The following is a 22,782-nucleotide window of genomic DNA, read 5'->3' as shown; positions in this document are numbered from 1 at the left end:
CAAAGAAATATTAAGCATACAATGATTCCATGAGTGATATGCAAATTAGGTGTAAAAATGTTCATTTTTTGTCAAAAACTTATATCTCAAAAAGTACTTGGTCAGTGAGTCTGAAACTTGGTGAGGTGTTTCTGAAAGTATTATTCTTCAGATTTTCTTCAAAACACTAATGAAATTGGCCCAAGCAACCATGACCATGCCCTTAGCAACAACCACATGGCAGTATATTTTGGTCAAATAACAACATCTGGTAGGCAATTGAGTAAATAGTCAAAAAAATGTAATGCAAATACCCTAGCAACCATGACCACGCCCATAGCAACAGCCAAACAGCCGTGTATTTCACAAAGATAACAACATGGATTAATAGACAATTGAAGAAAAATTCAAAAAATGTATGTAAATTTGCCTAGCAACAAGACCACGGCCATAGCAACTGCCAAATAATCACATATATTGCAAAGATAACAACAGGAATAGAAAGATATGAATAAACATTCAAAAAATGTATACAAATGTGCCTAGCAACAAGACTATGCCCATAGCAACAGCCAAATGATCACATATATTGCGAAGATAATATCAGGAATTCATACACAAGTGAACAAAAAGATACAAAAATGTATGTAAATATATCTAGCAACTTGACCACGCCCATAGCAACAGCCAAATGATAGCATATATCGTAAAGATAGCAATATGGTTGGATAGGCAACTGGATAGTCATTCAGCAAATGAACACCTATTGTTAGCATGGACTAGCATATGGATAAACATTTTTAAAAATTGTACAGGTGTGCTACAACGCCACTGGCGGTATTTTTTACGATGGAAAGATTAGAAGTTATGGTGAGTTTATTAAAAGTGAATTTCCATCAGTAAAGGAGGCCCACTTTACTGAAGTGTCCAAGTCCCAATTTATCAAAACAAGCAGTTAGGGACTTTGCCATAAGTTAGCAGTAGTAGTATGTATATGCAGTCAGTGTTGATGTCAAAATAGAAATAATGTATTTTAGGTCAATTAAAGCATGTTATTGCAGCATACCCATTGCACATAAAAAAAAATATATGTGAGTGTATGGCAGACAGTCATTTTCACATCAGTGAGCTGAAGACAGACTGAGAGATGAATGAGGCTGCAAGGATTTACTGTATCACATGATACTTGTTTTAATGGTTGCAAGGCAGTCCAGTCTTTTAGCCTTCTTTTAGCCTCTCCAGCTTATTTAAAAAATGCATAATCAGTTTCACTGTGATATTGAGATAGCCTAAGCTGTGGCTCGTACTGCCTCTAGTACAAATGACAATTTGGAGATTATTCATCCTGGTCTAAATGAATATTTTCACTGCCAGATTATTGTGTGTGAATTCAGGATTTGCTATGGTTGAGGACAATTGTGATGGATATTGCCTTCATTAATAGTGATGTTTCATTGTGTTCATCATGCCAGAGGTGTATGAATTAGTGTTCCAACAAGGTAACATACCTATTTTGTCTTATTCAAAGTGTTGAATGTCCTTGATTGTGTTTGACCTAAACACCATTTTGATGACTACAAGCTTAGTCTTTGTCATATTACAATTTACTGTTATTGTACTGTCTCATTTCTAATGTTAATTTTGTGTGTACCTATTCCAAGTGATTGTTATTTGTCAGAGAGAAGATTGAACATTTCCCAGGGGCATTTTGAACTGGTTTCTGAAAAACTGTACACATAATCCAAACAAGTGTACTCATTTTGCCGTAGCATATTGATTTGTCCATATTTTATTACATGCAGGCATACAGATATTGATTAAGTAGCGGAGAGCCATCAAAATCATTCAAAACAGAAACAAACTGATTGAATATTTTCTTATATTCAGAACCCCCAACTGGCAGTCAAATGCATTTCTAAGAGGAATGAAACTCTATCTATTTTTCTGTATTCAATTTGTGCTAACCACAATATACCATTGTTGTGAATGCTTTAGTTACCTAGAGGCCCACTTACGTCAAATCTTTCAGTATAATACAATCTTGCCTTGTAATAGTCATCTGAGCAGTGTTTGTTGGAATTTTTCCTGAGGGTTGTCTTTTTCATCAGATATTCTTTGAATTGAAGTAAAAGTGGTTAATGGCAATTGAAGTGTACTTATATAAAATAGTCACACTCGGGAAATATAAAAAATATTTGAGTCAATGACATAGTTGTATGAGAAATGTGAAATGCGGATGTTGTTAATTTTATTCATGACATGAACCATAACAATTCTGTCAGTATATAGCTTACGTGTTTAGAATGCAGTTATAGTCACATGATTTGTTTGTTATAGGTAGTGTTTTGCTTGGTTTGAGGTACCGGTATATGAGATGCCATTCTTTTTGCTCATTGTGAAACTCTGCAGTTATGTAGAAATCCTCAGTATAAATATCAATTTAACAATAGTGCATGGTATGTACATCAACTTAAGAATCAGATATAATTTAAGGAAATTCTTTTACAACCACTCAGATTATATAATGATAGGATAGAGTTCTTTAACAGGAACATAATATATATATTATAAATGTTATTAAATTAATTGTGATTTAGCCCAATAGTTTCTAAACATAATTACATAATTCATTATTATAAATGTTATTGAATTAATTGTGATTTATAAATGTTATTAAATTAATTGTGATTTATAAATGTTATTAAATTAATTGTGATTTAGCCCAATAGTTTCTAAACGTAATTACATAATTCATTATTATAAATGTTATTAAATTAATTGTGATTTAGCCCAATAGTTTCTAAACGTAATTACATAATTCATTATTATAAATGTTATTGAATTAATTGTGATTTATAAATGTTATTAAATTAATTGTGATTTAGCCCAATAGTTTCTAAACGTAATTACATAATTCATTATTATAAATGTTATTGAATTAATTGTGATTTATAAATGTTATTAAATTAATTGTGATTTAGCCCAATAGTTTCTAAACGTAATTACATAATTCATTATTATAAATGTTATTAAATTAATTGTGATTTATAAATGTTATTAAATTAATTGTAATTTAGCCCAATAGTTTCTAAACGTAATTACATAATTCATTATTATAAATGTTATTAAATTAATTGTGATTTAGCCCAATAGTTTCTAAACATAATTACATGATTCATTATTATAAATGTTATTAAATTAATTGTGATTTAGCCCAATAGTTTCTAAACGTAATTACATGATTCATTATTATAAATGTTATTAAATTAATTGTGATTTATAAATGTTATTAAATTAATTGTGATTTAGCCCAATAGTTTCTAAACGTAATTACGTAATTCATTATTATAAATGTTATTAAATTAATTGTGATTTATAAATGTTATTAAATTAATTGTAATTTAGCCCAATAGTTTCTAAACGTAATTACATAATTCATTATTATAAATGTTATTAAATTAATTGATTTAGCCCAATAGTTTCTAAACGTAATTACATAATTCATTATTATAAATGTTATTACATTAATTGTGATTTAGCCCAATAGTTTCTAAACATAATTACATAATTCATTATTATAAATGTTATTGAATTAATTGTGATTTAGCCCAATAGTTTCTAAACGTAATTACATAATTCATTATTATAAATGTTATTGAATTAATTGTGATTTATAAATGTTATTGAATTAATTGTGACTTAGCCCAATAGTTTCTAAACATAATTACATGATTCATTATTATAAATGTTATTAAATTAATTGTGATTTATAAATGTTATTAAATTAATTGTAATTTAGCCCAATAGTTTCTAAACATAATTACATGATTCATTATTATAAATGTTATTGAATTAATTGTGATTTAGCCCAATAGTTTCTAAACATAATTACATGATTCATTATTATAAATGTTATTAAATTAATTGTGATTTATAAATGTTATTGAATTAATTGTGATTTAGCCCAATAGTTTCTAAACATAATTACATGATTCATTATTATAAATGTTATTAAATTAATTGTGATTTATAAATGTTATTAAATTAATTGTGATTTAGCCCAATAGTTTCTAAACATAATTACATGATTCATTATTATAAATGTTATTAAATTAATTGTGATTTATAAATGTTATTAAATTAATTGTGATTTAGCCCAATAGTTTCTAAACGTAATTACGTAATTCATTATTATAAATGTTATTAAATTAATTGTGATTTATAAATGTTATTAAATTAATTGTGATTTAGCCCAATAGTTTCTAAACATAATTACATGATTCATTATTATAAATGTTATTGAATTAATTGTGATTTAGCCCAATAGTTTCTAAACATAATTACATAATTCATTATTATAAATGTTATTACATTATTTGTGATTTAGCCCAATAGTTTCTAAACGTAATTACATAATTCATTATTATAAATGTTATTGAATTAATTGTGATTTAGCCCAATAGTTTCTAAACGTAATTACATAATTCATTATTATAAATGTTATTGAATTAATTGTGATTTATAAATGTTATTGAATTAATTGTGATTTAGCCCAATAGTTTCTAAACATAATTACATAATTCATTATTATAAATGTTATTAAATTAATTGTGATTTAGCCCAATAGTTTCTAAACATAATTACATAATTCATTATTATAAATGTTATTGAATTAATTGTGATTTAGCCCAATAGTTTCTAAACATAATTACATAATTCATTATTATAAATGTTATTGAATTAATTGTGATTTATAAATGTTATTGAATTAATTGTGATTTAGCCCAATAGTTTCTAAACGTAATTACATAATTCATTATTATAAATGTTATTGAATTAATTGTGATTTAGCCCAATAGTTTCTAAACATAATTACATAATTCATTATTATAAATGTTATTAAATTAATTGTGATTTAGCCCAATAGTTTCTAAACGTAATTACATAATTCATTATTATAAATGTTATTGAATTAATTGTGATTTATAAATGTTATTGAATTAATTGTGATTTAGCCCAATAGTTTCTAAACGTAATTACATAATTCATTATTATAAATGTTATTGAATTAATTGTGATTTAGCCCAATAGTTTCTAAACATAATTACATAATTCATTATTATAAATGTTATTGAATTAATTGTGATTTAGCCCAATAGTTTCTAAACGTAATTACATAATTCATTATTATAAATGTTATTGAATTAATTGTGATTTATAAATGTTATTAAATTAATTGTGATTTAGCCCAGTAGTTTCTAAACGTAATTACATAATTCATTATTATAAATGTTATTGAATTAATTGTGATTTAGCCCAATAGTTTCTAAACATAATTACATAATTCATTATTATAAATGTTATTAAATTAATTGTGATTTAGCCCAATAGTTTCTAAACGTAATTACATAATTCATTATTATAAATGTTATTAAATTAATTGTGATTTATAAATGTTATTGAATTAATTGTGATTTAGCCCAATAGTTTCTAAACGTAATTACATGATTCATTATTATAAATGTTATTACATTAATTGTGATTTATAAATGTTATTGAATTAATTGTGATTTAGCCCAATAGTTTCTAAACGTAATTACATAATTCATTATTATAAATGTTATTAAATTAATTGTGATTTATAAATGTTATTGAATTAATTGTGATTTAGCCCAATAGTTTCTAAACGTAATTACGTAATTCATTATTATAAATGTTATTAAATTAATTGTGATTTATAAATGTTATTAAATTAATTGTGATTTAGCCCAATAGTTTCTAAACGTAATTACATAATTCATTATTATAAATGTTATTAAATTAATTGTGATTTATAAATGTTATTGAATTAATTGTGATTTAGCCCAATAGTTTCTAAACGTAATTACATGATTCATTATTATAAATGTTATTACATTAATTGTGATTTATAAATGTTATTGAATTAATTGTGATTTAGCCCAATAGTTTCTAAACGTAATTACATAATTCATTATTATAAATGTTATTAAATTAATTGTGATTTATAAATGTTATTGAATTAATTGTGATTTAGCCCAATAGTTTCTAAACGTAATTACGTAATTCATTATTATAAATGTTATTAAATTAATTGTGATTTATAAATGTTATTGAATTAATTGTGATTTAGCCCAATAGTTTCTAAACATAATTACATGATTCATTATTATAAATGTTATTACATTAATTGTGATTTATAAATGTTATTGAATTAATTGTGATTTAGCCCAATAGTTTCTAAACATAATTACATGATTCATTATTATAAATGTTATTACATTAATTGTGATTTATAAATGTTATTAAATTAATTGTGATTTAGCCCAATAGTTTCTAAACGTAATTACGTAATTCATTATTATAAATGTTATTAAATTAATTGTGATTTATAAATGTTATTGAATTAATTGTGATTTAGCCCAATAGTTTCTAAACATAATTACATGATTCATTATTATAAATGTTATTACATTAATTGTGATTTAGCCCAATAGTTTCTAAACATAATTACATAATTCATTATTATAAATGTTATTAAATTAATTGTGATTTAGCCCAATAGTTTCTAAACATAATTACATAATTCATTATTATAAATGTTATTAAATTAATTGTAATTTAGCCCAATAGTTCTAAACGTAATTAATTATTATAAATGTCATTAATTATTATAAAAACAGTTACAAAATGTAATTATCCCCAGAGGGCACCATCCGTACATGTATGTGTGCATGCATTCACCTTCATATATCTGGCACGCACCAACCAATTTCAACCAAACATTGCCCAAAGGTAACATGCTGACATATGCATGTCGCTTTGTTTTATGACTGAATCAAATAATAGGTAGCCATGTTTGTCATTAACTTTCTCAGTATGCATCATAACTTTATAGGTGTAATACACAGTGACCCCATTCAAGTGCTTACGCCCATACTATCATATGTGAGCTTTCTTTTAAGACCTTGACCTTTGACCTTGAAAATCTTCTTCAAGGTCAAATAGCCAAATTTGGGTTTTTTTCATAGCTAAACATTTCAAGTGACAGTATTTTTAGTCATGAACAAGACCACGCCCATAGCAACAGCCAAATAATCACGTATATTGCAAAGATATTTTATATGAGGCATTACATGCAAGTCACAATGGCGGCCATGTTTGTGAGAAAAAACACATTTTGCCTGTTATTCCCAAAAGTCTGTGGACACCATTCAAGTGCGTACCTCACATTATTAATAATGAGCTTTGTAATGAGACAATGACCTTTGACCTTGACAAACATTTTCAAGGTGAAGAGAGAGAAAGGATTACATTCTAGCTGTACACTTAAGACGGCCAATACTGTGGCTAAATATACTGAAAGCCCAACACTACAGACATTTGCATCCCTGGAAAGTATAACAACACACAATTTGGGGGACTATGTCTTTGACTGATGGCTTGTTAATTATTATGATGTAGTCCAATGGGATATATGTGTGTGTGTGTGTGTATGTGTGTGTGTGTACTAAAGGCTCATTTACTATGACTCAGTTACTATGACAACAGATTGTAGCCCAGCTACCATTTTGCCAAAGCTAACTCAAATTTTCGTAAAATAAAAATTTTGAGCTTGCAGAAACTATATTGTGTGATTGGCCAAAATCTCACACTCCCAAATGGCACCAACCATCACAACTCTTTTGGCCACCAATTAACAGCACATTTGCATTTTGACTGTAGAAGACTTTTATAATTCTATTTCATTTTCAATTTATCTACAGAAAAAATAAAGAACAAGTATGGCGAGCTACCCGGTGAACTATTTTTGGTAGAGCTAGAAAAAAATGAACAAGGCCTTGGAATTAGGTAAGTTTTTACATTTAGCAAAGTCATCTTCATTCTGTCTGGTTGAAAGATCAGTTCGAAACTAGGAACTCCTTTCACTGCTTTAAATCATAGACACTGTCTATGTTTAAATTTGATCATTTTAGTAGAATTCCAAATTTTATGCAAATATGCCTAGCAACAAGACCATGCCCATAGCAACAGCCAAATGAAGGCATGTATTGCAAAAGATATCAACAGGGATTAATAGTGAATAGACTCCAAAAATGGACTGAAAAAAATACCTAGCAACAAGACCACACCCACAACAACTGCCAAATGATGATTTATATTGCAAAGTTAAAAATAGGAATGGTTAGGAAAGTATAAACATCCAAAGAGTGAATGCACGTAATTCAGCCTAGGAAGTTACCGACATTTGCCGGTGAAAAGTATGCCAATGTCAGTGAATTTCTATAAATATTGGCATTCAGCAGGTGACATTCTAAATTTACTGGCATGAAATTTCAAATTTATCGCCATTTCACTGGTAAATCTTGAAGGTCACTTGCAACATAATTCATACTTCACAGTGTAAACTAAATATCCTGACTGACGTACTCTGACTCCGAATGTATCAAAACATATGAAGACAGACAACCTTAAGTTGTTGATGTTAATTTTGATTGACACTTTCATTAAATAACAACGGCTGTATAAAAAAAACTGATAGGTTGTTGTTGTACAGGACCATGTCGGCAAGCCTTTGAGTTCGACACCATTTTGCCATTTTCTGGTTTTTAGCACAACTGAACTGATAAGGTTCAGTAGTGCTAAAGGCATGGCAAAGTGTCTGTCTGTCTGTTTGTCTGTCTGTCTGTCTTTCTGTGTGTGTGTGTGTGTGTGTGTGGATTTGTGTGTGGATGTGTGTGTGTGTGTGTGTGTGTGTGTGTGTGTGTGTGTGTGTGTGTATGTGTGTGTAAACAACTTAAAGTCAAAATCTGCTGGACCGATTGTTTTGATATTTGGTGGTCATGTTACTTCTGGTGTCTAGTTGGAAAATTGTTCAAATGAATATAATTGCATAAGAGATGTTGGTTTTGGGTCCAAAAATGTGATTTTTGGTCAAAAAACTTAAACTCCAAAACTACTGGGTAGATTGGCATGAAATGTAATGGGAACATTAAGATTTGTTCATGTCATGGTGATTCCCTTAGTAATATGCAAATTAGGGCTAAAAATGTGTCTTTTGGTCAAAAGCCTATAATTCCAAAACTACTCAGCAGATTGGGCTGAAATTTAAGAGGGATGCATCTGTGGGTATATAGATGAAGAAATATTAAGCATATAATGATCTCATCGGTAATATGCAAATTAGGAGTAAAATGTGAATTTCGGTCAAAAATTTATATCTTAAAAAGTACTTGGTCAATAAGACTGAAACTTGGTGAGATGTTTCTGAAAGTGTTATTCTGAAGATTTTTTTGTAGATGTTTTGACAAAATTGGCCCTAGCAACCATGACCACGCCCTTAGCAGCAACCAAATGGCAGTATATTGTGGTCAAATAACAACATCATCTGATAGGCAAGTGAGGAAACATTCAAAAAATGTATGCAAATATCCCTTGCAACCATGACCATGCCCATAGCAACAGTTAAACGGTCATGTATTTCAAAGATAACAACAGGGATAGACAATTAAATAGACATTCAAAAAATGTATGTAAATTTGCCTAGCAACAACACCACGACCATAGCAACAGCCAAATAATCACGTATATTGCAAAGATAACAACTGGAATTGAAAGGCAAATGAATAAACATTCAAAAAATGTATGCAAATGTGCCTAGCAACAAGACCATGCCCGCAGCAACAGCCAAATGAGCACAAATATTGCAAAGATACCAGGGATTAACAGACAATTGAATAAACATTCAAAAAATGTATGTAAAATTTGCCTAGCAACAAGACAACGCCCATAGCAAGTCAAATAATCACATACAATGATACATGTATATTGCAAAGATAACAGGAATTGAACGACAAATGAATAAACATTCAAAAAATGTATGCAAATGTGCCTAGCAACAAGATCACACCCAAAGCAACAGCCTAATGATTGCATATATCATAAAGATAGCAACATGGTTGGATAGGCAACTGGATAGTCATTCAGCAAATGAACACCTATTGTTAGCATGGACTAGCATATGGATAAACATTATTGAAAACTGTACAGTTGTGCTACAACGCCATTGGTGGTATTTTTCATTGGATACTCCTGTTTGCCCTTTCAAGATTTTAGTTCATCGGCTCTCCTCAAATCATCAAAGTTGGACATAGTACAGCAGACGGCCTACATAGCGGAGAACCACCGGTTCCAGTATGAGTAAACAACAAATAACTCTTCTTTTTTTTCTCCGGTTAGTAAGAGAGGTATAAGTGATAGAAATGATGAAGCCGCTAATCGCAATGAAGAGAACAGGCAATGTTTCAAATGTGGTGGCAAAAAATTTCGATCAACACAGTCTTGAAAATTTAAAGATATAAAAATGGCACAATGGCTTGAACAATTTGAGTGGATGGACATCAACAACAGTGAAGACAGCAAGTACCTAACAGATGGCAGTATTTACAGCGTATGTTGTCGATATTGTAAATTCTCGAAAGTGAAGTCTGACGAAGTAAAGCAATATACTGTATCGTATGCCAGATCGTCTGGAGCTTGTAATGCTTGCTGTACAAAAAAGTGTCGCGATGGTCAGAAATGTGCACAGTGTTTTGAATATGGTTTGGAAAACTTATTACTGTTCTCCAAAGAGTTGTAGAGAATTGACAACGCTAACAAAGGAGTTGGGAGTTGATGTCTATACACCTACATCTGTGTTTAGTACTTGATGGGCTCCCAACATTGAAAGAGTACTTCATGTATTTCTCTCAGTGAAGCAAGTGGATAAAAATAGCCCATCTAATGTTTAAGCAATAAACCACCCCCTGGGTGGTATACCAAGAGGTTTTGACCAGCGAACGAAATATATGCACGATCAATAGCGAGTACATATATTGAGTTCACTAGTCAAAACCTCTTGGTTTACCTTCCCCAGGGAGTGGTTTATCGCTATTATATTATACCAGTATATTGAAAATATCAGAAACAAAATAACAACTAACATAACGTTTTCTAGTTTCATATGCCCTGTGACTAATTTATTAACAATAGCGCTGCTTTCAAGACAGCTGATCTGGGCCTCAACCATGACATGAACGCCATGCAGTGACTGGATTTATTCTATCTGCTAGTCGTTTTTAATCTGTACATTGACCAGCTCATTAAAAGTGTACAGTGACAAATAAACAACCTGTTTGACTCAAGGTATAAACTTGAGGTGGTTTATTGAATACAGCAAGCTTCATGCCCGGTGGACATCGCGACACACTCGGGTACATTACGGTCTGTGATTGTGTATAAAAACAATGATTTGGTTAAAAGGTAAGATAGCATCTCCCAAACGCTATGAAATTAACACCAGTCCTTCACTACATAATATTCTTTTGAATGCTAGTGAAATTGTTTTCTGTATGCAAAATGTGGTGATGACGTCATCATTTAAGTATCAAAAATTGCACGTTTTGGAACTATCAAAACCGGGAGGACAAAGACTCCAGAAATCGCCGAATTGAGACATTATACATTATTTTCGATTGTTATGCTACAATATCTAGGTAGAAAGAAATTTCTAAATTACTCATTTTCGTTGTATGACTAATTATCTTTATTTTTTACCTATATTTGCATAACAATGGTAACTTCAACATCAAATTTACTAAAAAAATGATTAATTTAGAAATTTCTTTCTACCTAGATATTGTAACATAACAATCGAAAATAATGTATAATGTCTCAATTCGGCGATTTCTGGAGTCTTTGTCCTCCCGGTTTTGATAGTTCCAAAACGTGCAATTTTTGATACTTAAATGATGACGTCATCACCAAATTTTGCATACAGAAAAACTTTTCACTAGCATTCAAAAGAATATTATGTAGTGAAGACTGGTGTTAATTTCATAGCGTTTAGGAGATGCTATCTTACCTTTTAACCATATTATTGTTTTTATACACAATCACAGACCATAATGTACCCGAGCAGTGGAGTGACATAGCAGCAGGTTGATATTTACAATGTATTTATTTTATATTACTGGAAGTTACGTCAGTAGATTTTTGGGTCTGAAGTTTTCCCTCTCGGATTGATGACTGATACTCTAGGACAGGATTCCATTTTGTATTTAGATTAATAGTAAGTCGGCCAGTAAAAGCTCTACACTTGCTTCATTTTTATGACAGACAGGACAGCTCACTTGTTTCCACTCCAGCCAAGGCTAGACGGTACTACTAATACTAGAACTGATCTTGTGCATGCCTTGACCTTAGTAGGCAATGATTTGTACAAATACGAGATAAATTGGCTGCTTTCAAAATTTCTGTCATAATTTCCCATATGGTATTGTCTCATTGAGAAAATCCTCCTGTGACAATTCACAGAGTTCACTATCAGTATCCCGGCGGCTGACTAGAATGCTCGCGTAGACGAACAACAGTGAAAATCAAAATTTGGATGCGTGCCAAATGTGCATTATCGCTCATTTTAGACAAGCTAGTTCGATGTCTAGACCAATCAGATCTCTCGATTTGTGCCATCAATATACTGGTATAATATAATAGTCAATATACTGCTGTCTTAGCTCATACTGAACACCTAGCTGCGACAACCTGAAATGCTGATATTAAAGGTCGTGCTCACAAAGTGATTCGCGATATGACAACATTGAAGTTTCCCACTTTCTGTCATTTTTTGCTAGACCTATTCTGTCAAATTACATCATTGCACCGTACACTCCAAGCAAATGAAGTTATCCTACCACAAGCTATCCAAGCAGTGAAGAATTGTATTGCAAATGTTGATTTGATGAAAGAGCATGGTATCGAAAACCGTTCACTAGACAATTTCTATTGCCATACAAACATACAACAGAGAAATGAGTCTGGCAGTGAAGATCACAACGTCAGTCAACAGAACATCACTTACCAAGACGTAACACTGAAAGGTAAACAAAGTCAAGTGAAGAAACAAATACAAACAGTGATCACAGAAACGTGTGATAAAACAGTTACAGAACTGAAACTCATTTGAGAATTTATTGGGAACAACGTACGAATTCACAGGGAGCTACAAAGGCTGTCGCATGCCTTGCTATGTTGTTTAATCACGACATGTGGCCAGATACTATGTGAGTTTGATGTTGTATGGACAAAAGGAAGTTACATTTCTCATAGAATGGTTTGGTCTGATATTATGAAGAAATGGTTGTGACATCAACAGCATGGCTGGTGAATGGCAAAAATTAAAGTTTACCGTATTTAATCAGTTCATGAATAAATCTCAGTCAGATTTATGGAGTCTGCTATTGATGAAGGAACCTTACTGCTCCAAGTTCAAGAATGTATTACATCTAGCGGAGATAATGATAGCCCTGCCTATTTCTGTGGCGCCGTGTGGGGGTTTTCTGCTCAAGGTCATATCAAGACAGCTGCATGTACTAGATTAAACCCACAAACTGTGGGAGATTTGATCCGTATCAGCCTCGAGGGACCAAATATTGCCGAATTTGACCGACAGTTTATGTGGAATGTGTCAACAAGAGTAAGACGACTTAATGTGCAGCAATCCTTGCCTGAGAATATTGTTTGTGTAGATAACTGTCATGATGATGAACTGTAGATAACTGTCATGATGATGAACTGTAGATAACTGTCATGATGATGAACTATAGATAACTGTTATGATGATGAACTATAGATAACTGTTATGATGATGAACTATAGATAACTGTTATGATGATGAACTATAGATAACTGTCATGATGATGAACTGTAGATAACTGTCATGATGATGAACTATAGATGACTGTCATGATGATGAACTATAGATAACTGTCATGATGATGAACTGTAGATAACTGTCATGATGATGAACTGTAGATAACTGTCATGATGATGAACTGTAGATAACTGTCATGATGATGAACTGTAGATAACTGTCATGATGATGAACTATAGATAACTGTCATGATGATGAACTATAGATGACTGTCATGTAGATGAACTGTAGATAACTGTCATGATGGTGAACTGTAGATGACTGTCATGATGATGAACTGTAGATAACTGTCATGATGGTGAACTGTAGATGACTGTCATGATGATGAACTGTAGATAACTGTCATGATGGTGAACTGTAGATGACTGTCATGATGATGAACTGTAGATAACTATCATGATGGTGAACTGTAGATGACTGTCATGATGATGAACTGTAGATAACTATCATGATGGTGAACTGTAGATAACTGTCATGATGATGAACTGTAGATAACTGTCATGATGATGAACTGTAGATAACTGTCATGATGATGAACTGTAGATAACTGTCATGATGATGAACTATAGATAACTGTCATGATTATGAACTATAGATAACTGTCATGATGATGAACTGTAGATAACTCATGATGATGAACTGTAGATATAAACTGTCATGATGATGAACTATAGATAACTGTCATGATGATGAACTGTAGATAACTGTCATGATGGTGAACTGTAGATAACTGTCATGATGATGAACTGTAGATAACTGTCATGATGATGAACTATAGATGACTGTTATGATGATGAACTATAGATAACTGTTATGATGATGAACTATAGATGACTGTTATGATGATGAACTATAGATGACTGTTATGATGATGAACTATAGATAACTGTTATGATGATGAACTGTAGATAACTGTCATGATGATGAACTATAGATGACTGTCATGATGATGAACTATAGATAACTGTCATGATGATGAACTGTAGATAACTGTCATGATGGTGAACTATAGATGACTGTCATGATGATGAACTATAGATAACTGTCATGATGATGAACTGTAGATAACTGTCATGATGGTGAACTGTAGATAACTGTCATGATGATGAACTATAGATAACTGTCATGATGATGAACTGTAGATAACTGTCATGATGGTGACAGTTCAGATCATGAGAACTTACAAGACTTTCTATGATATTGTCAAACTATTACGATTTGAGGACAGTGTACTAGTGATGTATAAATCAATAACACTCAGCATGCATTCTCTATCATCACATTTGTTATTTAATATGGTCCCAGAACTGAACAGTAATAAACATATCAATGACATTTGAACATTGGTAATTATATTAGCATGCATACTATTTCATTATTTAATGTTATTTATTAGTCTTATAACTGAATACAAATGAACATAGCTACTTATCATGAACATGGCATGGGTAACTACACAGTAATGGGTGACATCAAGTGGCCAAGTCATCTTCTAATATACACTTCAATAAAGGAATTAGAAATAAGGGTAATGTCCAAATTTGATTTCCATCCTTCAATTAATAATCTATGTGTTTGTGTTATTTCTCTTATCTAATTTTCTACTGTCACTACAAATCAGTAAACTGATGTTTTTAAGCACGTGGGTGACCTTTTTCTGGTCAAATGGAACTACGCCTCAATGTTAATTTGAAAATTCTGGAAAAGGGTAATACTGAAGGATAATAATGAAGACATTTTATTGGAAAGTAGAAATATTATTAGCACCAAATTCCTAATGCCTATTTGAATTTGGGCATGGCCTAAGTTTGTTTAGTCTACAGAAATGAAAGAGTGGACATTTGTATGAATAGATACTTTCTATTCAAAGCTTGTCGCTACCGGTATACCACACATGCACATCATAGGTCCGTAATATTAATCGGTGGGGGAGAGGGGTATTTCAAAACACTTTAGGCAGGGGTGTGCTGCCCACGCTGAAAACATCGACTCATGTATAAGGCAAAACCAAGACCCATTATTAGGGATTTTTAAGGAAAATCATCCACTTCGTCACCTCTTTCTGATGCTGTGGGATGTTGATGATTTGTGAATTGACTGATGTCTAGGGATTCTTTCGTGAAAAAGTGAACCATTTGAGCGCCAAATATTGTAGACCTAGGCCTTAATATGGGAGTAACCCTGTGTCACCATCTTGTCCATTGACTTTCCATGATAGACCTAGGCCCTAATATGGGAGTAACCCCGTGTCACCATCTTGTCCATTGACTTTCCGTGATAGACGTAGGCCTTAATTTGGGAGTAACCCCGTGTCACCATCTTGTCCATTGACTTTCCGTGATAGACGTAGGTCCTAATATGGGATTAACCCCGTGTCACCATCTTGTCCATTGACTTTCCGTGATAGACGTAGGCCTTAATATGGGAGTAACCCCGTGTCACCATCTTGTCCATTGACTTTCCGTGATAGACGTAGGTCCTAATATGGGAGTAACCCCGTGTCACGATCTTGTCCATTGACTTTCTGTGATAGACCTAGGCCCTAATATGGGAGTAACCCTGTGTCACCATCTTGTCCATTGACTTTCTGTGATAGACCTAGGCCCTAATATGGGAGTAACCCTGTGTCACCATCTTGTCCATTGACTTTCTGTGATAGACGTAGGCCCTAATATGGGAGTAACCAGTAACCCTGTGTCACCATCTTGTCCATTGACTTTCTGTGATAGACCTAGGCCCTAATATGGGAGTAACCCCGTGTCACCATCTTGTCCATTGACTTTCCGTGATAGACGTAGGTCCTAATATGGGAGTAACCCCGTGTCACGATCTTGTCCATTGACTTTCTGTGATAGACCTAGGCCCTAATATGGGAGTAACCCCGTGTCACGATCTTGTCCATTGATTTTCTGTGATAGATTCGATTGACATACCTACACATCTTACGAACATAACATAGCTGAATTTACACTTCCAAGACTTACTTTATACTTCTTTTTATGCAATTATATTTTGAGAACAAACCTTTTCTACGAATAATGATAAGCATCTGCCATGCCATTTCTAATTTTTAAAATTGAGATTAAACTAAGCTGTTGCATATCCAACGTGCACTAAATGAAACAGTCACTGGGCCATCAAAAGCCCAATAGTCTGAAAGTCTTTGCCACAACAAAATACACTTCATAGCCAGACAATATGTACTGCATAGCACTCAGAGAAAGCAGGTGAATAGAAATTGAAGCTGGCCTCATTTGACTGGTAGTCTTACACGGCAAACAGAAATGCAAGAGTTTTTTGTGCCTAGTAAAATCCCACTTTAGACCCACAATGAAGGTTTGATGTTTTCAGATAACATGTAACTTGTGTTTATAGTTCAATATTACCTCGCAATTTCAAGTAATGGTGAAGTAATGATGAAAACTTGCAAAAGTATGGCATACTTTTGAAGTTCATGAAGTTCATAGCAAGCTAATACTCAGTTCAGCAGCTGAAACTAGCAAATGAATAGCCTAAACATTACAGATTTCAGAGTTCTCTTCAATGACATGAAATTTTTAATTTTATAGAACCTCTTGCATGTGTGCCACCACATGTCAAATTTACAACCCTTGCAATAGATGTCTAGAAATGCTACTGATCAGAACGTTGTTTATCAGTATGTATATAATATGTGTATATATAGACAATAAAGGATTTCATGTCTTGTTGCAGATCTTGTGAGATAAACAAATGGTGGCCCTAGCCATTTCAGTGAGGAATGGCTACTGACACCAGGGTGGTACTAGACTTGGCCTATTTTTAAACATTCTCAGTTTAATACATCGAGTCGTGGCAGGTATTGGGGGTCAGGGTGATCGTCTGTCAGTCTATTTCCTCTGACAAAGTGCACCGAGCATTTGAAAGCATATGACTTGATACTATATACACCAGGAACAGGCCTTTATCCACTGCTGGCATTTCTCCCTTTGTGTTTTTGGTTTTGGGAATCTTATGAAGTGAACACCATCCATGTAGTCCTGGTCATAGGGAATCTGACTTACATTTCCACATATGCACATCGTTTTACAACCATACTTTTAAGTTTGCTTCGCTTGATCTATCATATACTACATTGTATACATGTGATGACATTGAGAACAATAAGTGTTGCTAAGCACTTGACATTTCAGCTCGATCATGCTCGTGTGGCTGCTATGGAATCAATGGCTCCCACAGGATCTCATGAGATCTGCCGCAAGGTGAACAATGGCTTATTACAACTGGCTTTGAAGATGACTTCTCCCTATCACAATATCAAACTAACATACATTGATACAAAATAACATGGGGTGCCTCTGATGTACATGCAGGTTCCTGTCACATTCTTAACTTTTTGACAAGGAATAACTATCTAAAGATTTGTCCTTACAGAAGGTATTCAATTTACATCTTGTAAGTTGCATGCTGTCTTTTATGCTATCCAGTATAACATTTATATTTACATTTACATTTAGCACCAAACACTTATTGGAAAAAAAATCCAATGAAGAAATGTAGTTTTCTTAACGGATGCAATAAAGATTCTATTCTATTCTATTCTATTCTATTCTATTCTATTCTATTCTATTCTATTCTATACATAGTATACCTTCTGTACACAAATGTTTAAACTACAGAAAATTTGCAATTACACTTACAGATTGAACTGAAATTGTCACTCTTTCTACTACCAACATAGATTTTAATATAGTCTACATAGTTCATGCTAAAAATGATTGGTACTATTTTAAAAATTTGTCAAACATGTTTGAAAATCATTGCTGCAGCAATAAAATGAACTGATGCACTTTATCACCAAAGTCATGATGGCATGCCCAGTCTGTACAGGGGCATGAGGCAACAATTCTGATGAAATCTGAAAATGATAAACTCATTATACATGTCTACACATATTTGTTATTTTGGTTATAAGGCCAGAAATGGGATGATTAAAAATTGATATTATATGTATGTATGTATGTATGTATGTATGTATGTATGTATGTATGTACTTGTACACTTTCTGGTCTTTTAAAAAAATGAAACATTTTTAATAATAGCAGAAAACTTTATAAAAATATGGAAGACTCCAAAAAAGAATAAAAGAAAAAGAAAGTATACAGAGATACATGGTGCACAATTGATGCTTAGCATGCTTAGTGCGCTCACGACAGCTGACACGCTGCTTGCTATGCTTGAGCTCAAACGCATTCCTTACTTAAACTAGTGATACAGAGGGGTAGGACACAGCATCGAATAAACCAATCAGGACACTTCAAATGGACCATGTGGCCCATGAATTTTCTCTTGAAGCTTGATACCACCTGCTGCCTCCTTGTAGTGAGATATATTTCGCATGTTGCAGTACATTGTGGCGTTTGCGGGACATTAACACAGAATGCCGTTAACAGCATATTATTTGAAATGAAGCTCCGAAATGTTGCGTCTTTTGCGAGGGAAATAAACAAAAACACAATTCATATTAATATTTTACTTTAATCAATATTTGGTGCCGAAGAGTTCCAGTAGGCTCGAACACACAGTTGATTCCGGTCTATATCATTTTCATAAAATTACGTAAATATAATCATTAAACAGTTGTCTTCATATCTATGTCTCTTCAAAATATACCTTTGAATTAAGGAGAAAACGTAACAACATCATTTGACAGATTAAACAAATACTCGTAAGTTTGCCCAAAACAGAAAGCGTCCGTGAACGAGGGCGATGTGGTTTCAATCTTTCGACGAAAAAGAACACCAAAGTGTCCAACCCTTTCTTTTTTAGCAAATAAGCAAATTGAGCAAATTGAGCAAATGCTGAGCTCGTGGAGGTTGAATTTTCAAATTCCAGTATTTTCATGGTCGTTTGCCCAGATTCGAATCATTCGAGCTCGCGATCTCGCGACAAGACAGAGAAGTCAATTCTACGGCTGTTTGGGGGGGGGGGGGGGTATTCAATCGGTACACTCCACAGTGCAGTGTCCTGTATATTCTATTTATATTCCAGAGCGATTCAATCGAGTTAAATATATGTATTATCTGTGTTTTATAATTAGATATTAATTATCGATTCAAGATACTGAAATAATGATGTACAAAAACTTGACGGAACTTTTTGATGTTGTCTTTATTCATGTTATTCAATATTGTTATAGACACCAGAATAGTTGCCTCATACCCTTGGTCTGTACACAATTTAGTGAAAATGAATATCTTTAGTATTGATTCAAATTACAGCCTGGCAGGAAACAAAGATAGAAACAAAGCCAGTGTGTTTGTTGTAGGAGTACGTCCAGGGGGATCTGCAGCAGAGGATGGTAGAATACAAGTAGGAGATGAAATTCTGGAGGTAAGACAACTTCTCTCTAAAAGGATCACTATTTGTTTCTGTTAAAGGATCTCTAACTAATTTTGCCAAAATTGGAAATTTTTCAGACAGCGCAACCAATTTCAAATAAGTATTTAGTAGTGTGTAGTGTTATATAGTGAAATGGTTCTTTTTGTTGACAAGTTTACTATATTAGTGCCATGCATTTACAATGCGAAAATTCTTCCATTTCTCAATTTCATGACATTTTAAAGAAATATTTGTATATAGGGTTACAAAACAGATCCATTTAAAGTAAAATCGTCTTTTAGTACTACTGAACCTTATCAGTTATCAGTTAAGGTTCAGTACAATCTGATTAAAATCCGATGTAGATGTCGGCTAATCATTCATTGCTATTTTACCTTCATCATTTTGCCTGAATTGACCTTCGTAGTACATGTTACGTTTTTAGCCTGATCACCTCCTCTACATCTGAACTGGCGCACATGCAAACGAATTTCTGCCAAGTGAGACACACAGCCAATCAGGTTGCGTCTTATTACTTGTCATGGCTATAGGCATGGCAAAGTGTCTGTCTGTCTACCTGTCTGTGTGCCGGTGTGTGTGTGTGTGTGTGTGTGTGTGTGCCAGTGTGTGTGTGTAAGTAAATAACCTAAAGTTAAAAACTGTGGTTCTGATTGCCATGATATCTGGTGGGTATACTATTTTGGATGTCTAGTTGGGAAATCAAAATGATCTTACCACTGATGTGTGATTTGGGTTATAAAAATTCGCTTTTGGTCAAAAAACTTAAACTCCAAAACCACCGAGCAGATTAAGCCAAAATTTGATGGGAAGATTCTTCAGGGTGTTTATGTTAAGAATTGTTCATGGCATGATTACATCAGTGATATGCAAATGTGTCTTTTGGTTGAAAATCTATAATTCCAAAACTACTGAGTAGATTGGGCTGAAATTTAATGGGGGGATACGTCTAGGGATGTGTAGATGAAGCTGTATTCACAATGTGATGATCCCATCAACGATATGCAAATTAGGTCTAAAAATCTCAATTTTAGTCAAAAACTTATATTTTGAAACTGTGTGGTGAATGGGGTTGAAACTTGGGGATGTTTCTGGAGGTGTATTATTCTGCAGTTATTGTTGAAAACATTTCAACGAATTTGTCCCAGCAACCATGACAACACCCTTAGCAACAGTGAAATTACGATGCATATTACAAAGATAACAACCTGGGATGGGCAGGTAAGTGAATAAAGATTCAAAAAAGTATGCAAATATGCCTAGCAACAGGACCATGCCCATAGTAATTGCAAAATGATGGTTTTTAGCACAACTAAACTGATAAGGTTCATTAGTGCTATAGGTATGGCAGTGTCTGTCTGTGTGGATGTGTGTGTGTGTGTGTGTGTGTGTGTGTGTAAACAACTTAAAGTAAAAAACTGTGGGACCAATTGCCATGATATAAGGTGGGTGTCTAGTTGGAAAATTGTAACTATGCAAAAAAGTGTAGCTATGCAAATATGCCTAGCAACAAGGTCGTGCCCATGGCAACAGCCAAATGCTCACATATATTGTAAAGATAACATCAGGGTTGGATAGGCTGGATAGTCATTCAGCAAATGAACACCTATACCTAGCATGGATCAGCATATGGGTAAACATTTTTAACACCTGTACAGTTGTGCTACAATGCCATTGGTGCTATTTTATTGCAAAGATGAAAAGTGGGAAGGGTAGGCAAGCTACTGAAGATTCCAAAAATGTATGCAAATATCCATAGCACCATCAGCAATAAGACCTTGCAAATAGCACAGACGAAAATACAGTTGTGTCACATCAACTTTGTTGCTATTTTTAGCACAACTGAACTGAGGTTCAGTAGTGCTATAGGCATCGCCCGGTGTCTGTCTGTCTGTGTGGATATGTGTGTGTGTGTGTGTGTGTGTGTGTGTGTGTGTGTGTGTGTGTGTGTGTGTGAACAATTGCCATGATATTTGGTGGGTCCATTACCGGGCCTTTGGTGTCTAGTTGGCAAGTTGTTCAAATCAAAATGATCTTACCACCGGTCTGTGATTTGGGTAAAAAAATGTGCTTTTTGGTCAAAAAACTTGTGCTGAAATTTGGGTGAAACATTCTTCAGGGTATAATTCCAAAACCGCTGAGCAGATTGGGGTGAAATTTGATGAGAATGTATTAAGGGATGTATGGACAAAGAAATATTAAGCATACAATGATTCCATGAGTGATATGCAAATTAGGTGTAAAAATGTTCACTTTTGGTCAAAAACATATCTCAAAAAGTGCTTGGTCAGTGAGTCTGGAACTTGGTGAGATGTTTCTGAAAGTGTTATTCTGCAGATTTTCTTCAAAACATGTTGACAAAATTGGCCCTAGCAACCATGACCACACCCTTAGTAGCAACCAAATGGCAGTATATTTTGGTTAAATAACAACATCTTCTGGTAGGCAAGTGAGTAAACATTTAAAAAATGTATGCAAATATCCCGAGCAACCATGACCATACCCATAGTAACAGCCAAATGGTCGCGTATTTCACAAAGATAACAACAGGGATTAATAGATAATTGAATAAACATTCAAAAAATGTATATAAATTTGCCTAGCAACAAGTCCACACCCATAGCAACAGCCAAACAATAACGTATATTGCGAAGGTA

At 33.1% G+C, this 22,782-nt stretch overlaps 1 protein-coding gene across 1 annotated transcript in view; it reads left to right on the top strand.

Moving 5' to 3' along the window:
- The window catches only part of LOC144436445 (multiple PDZ domain protein-like), a 330,925-nt gene that overhangs the window by 204,123 nt on the left and 104,020 nt on the right, over nt 1–22,782 (top strand). The window contains exons 22-23 of the mRNA XM_078125244.1: nt 7,764–7,848; nt 20,008–20,119. Of these exons, the coding sequence (XP_077981370.1) occupies nt 7,764–7,848; nt 20,008–20,119 (197 nt within the window). The remainder of the gene's footprint in view (nt 1–7,763; nt 7,849–20,007; nt 20,120–22,782) is intronic.

Source organism: Glandiceps talaboti, chromosome 6 (genome assembly GCF_964340395.1).
Source record: "Glandiceps talaboti chromosome 6, keGlaTala1.1, whole genome shotgun sequence".
In the NCBI taxonomy this organism is placed as follows: domain Eukaryota; kingdom Metazoa; phylum Hemichordata; class Enteropneusta; family Spengelidae; genus Glandiceps; species Glandiceps talaboti.
This window is presented reverse-complemented; position numbering and strand designations above follow the sequence as displayed.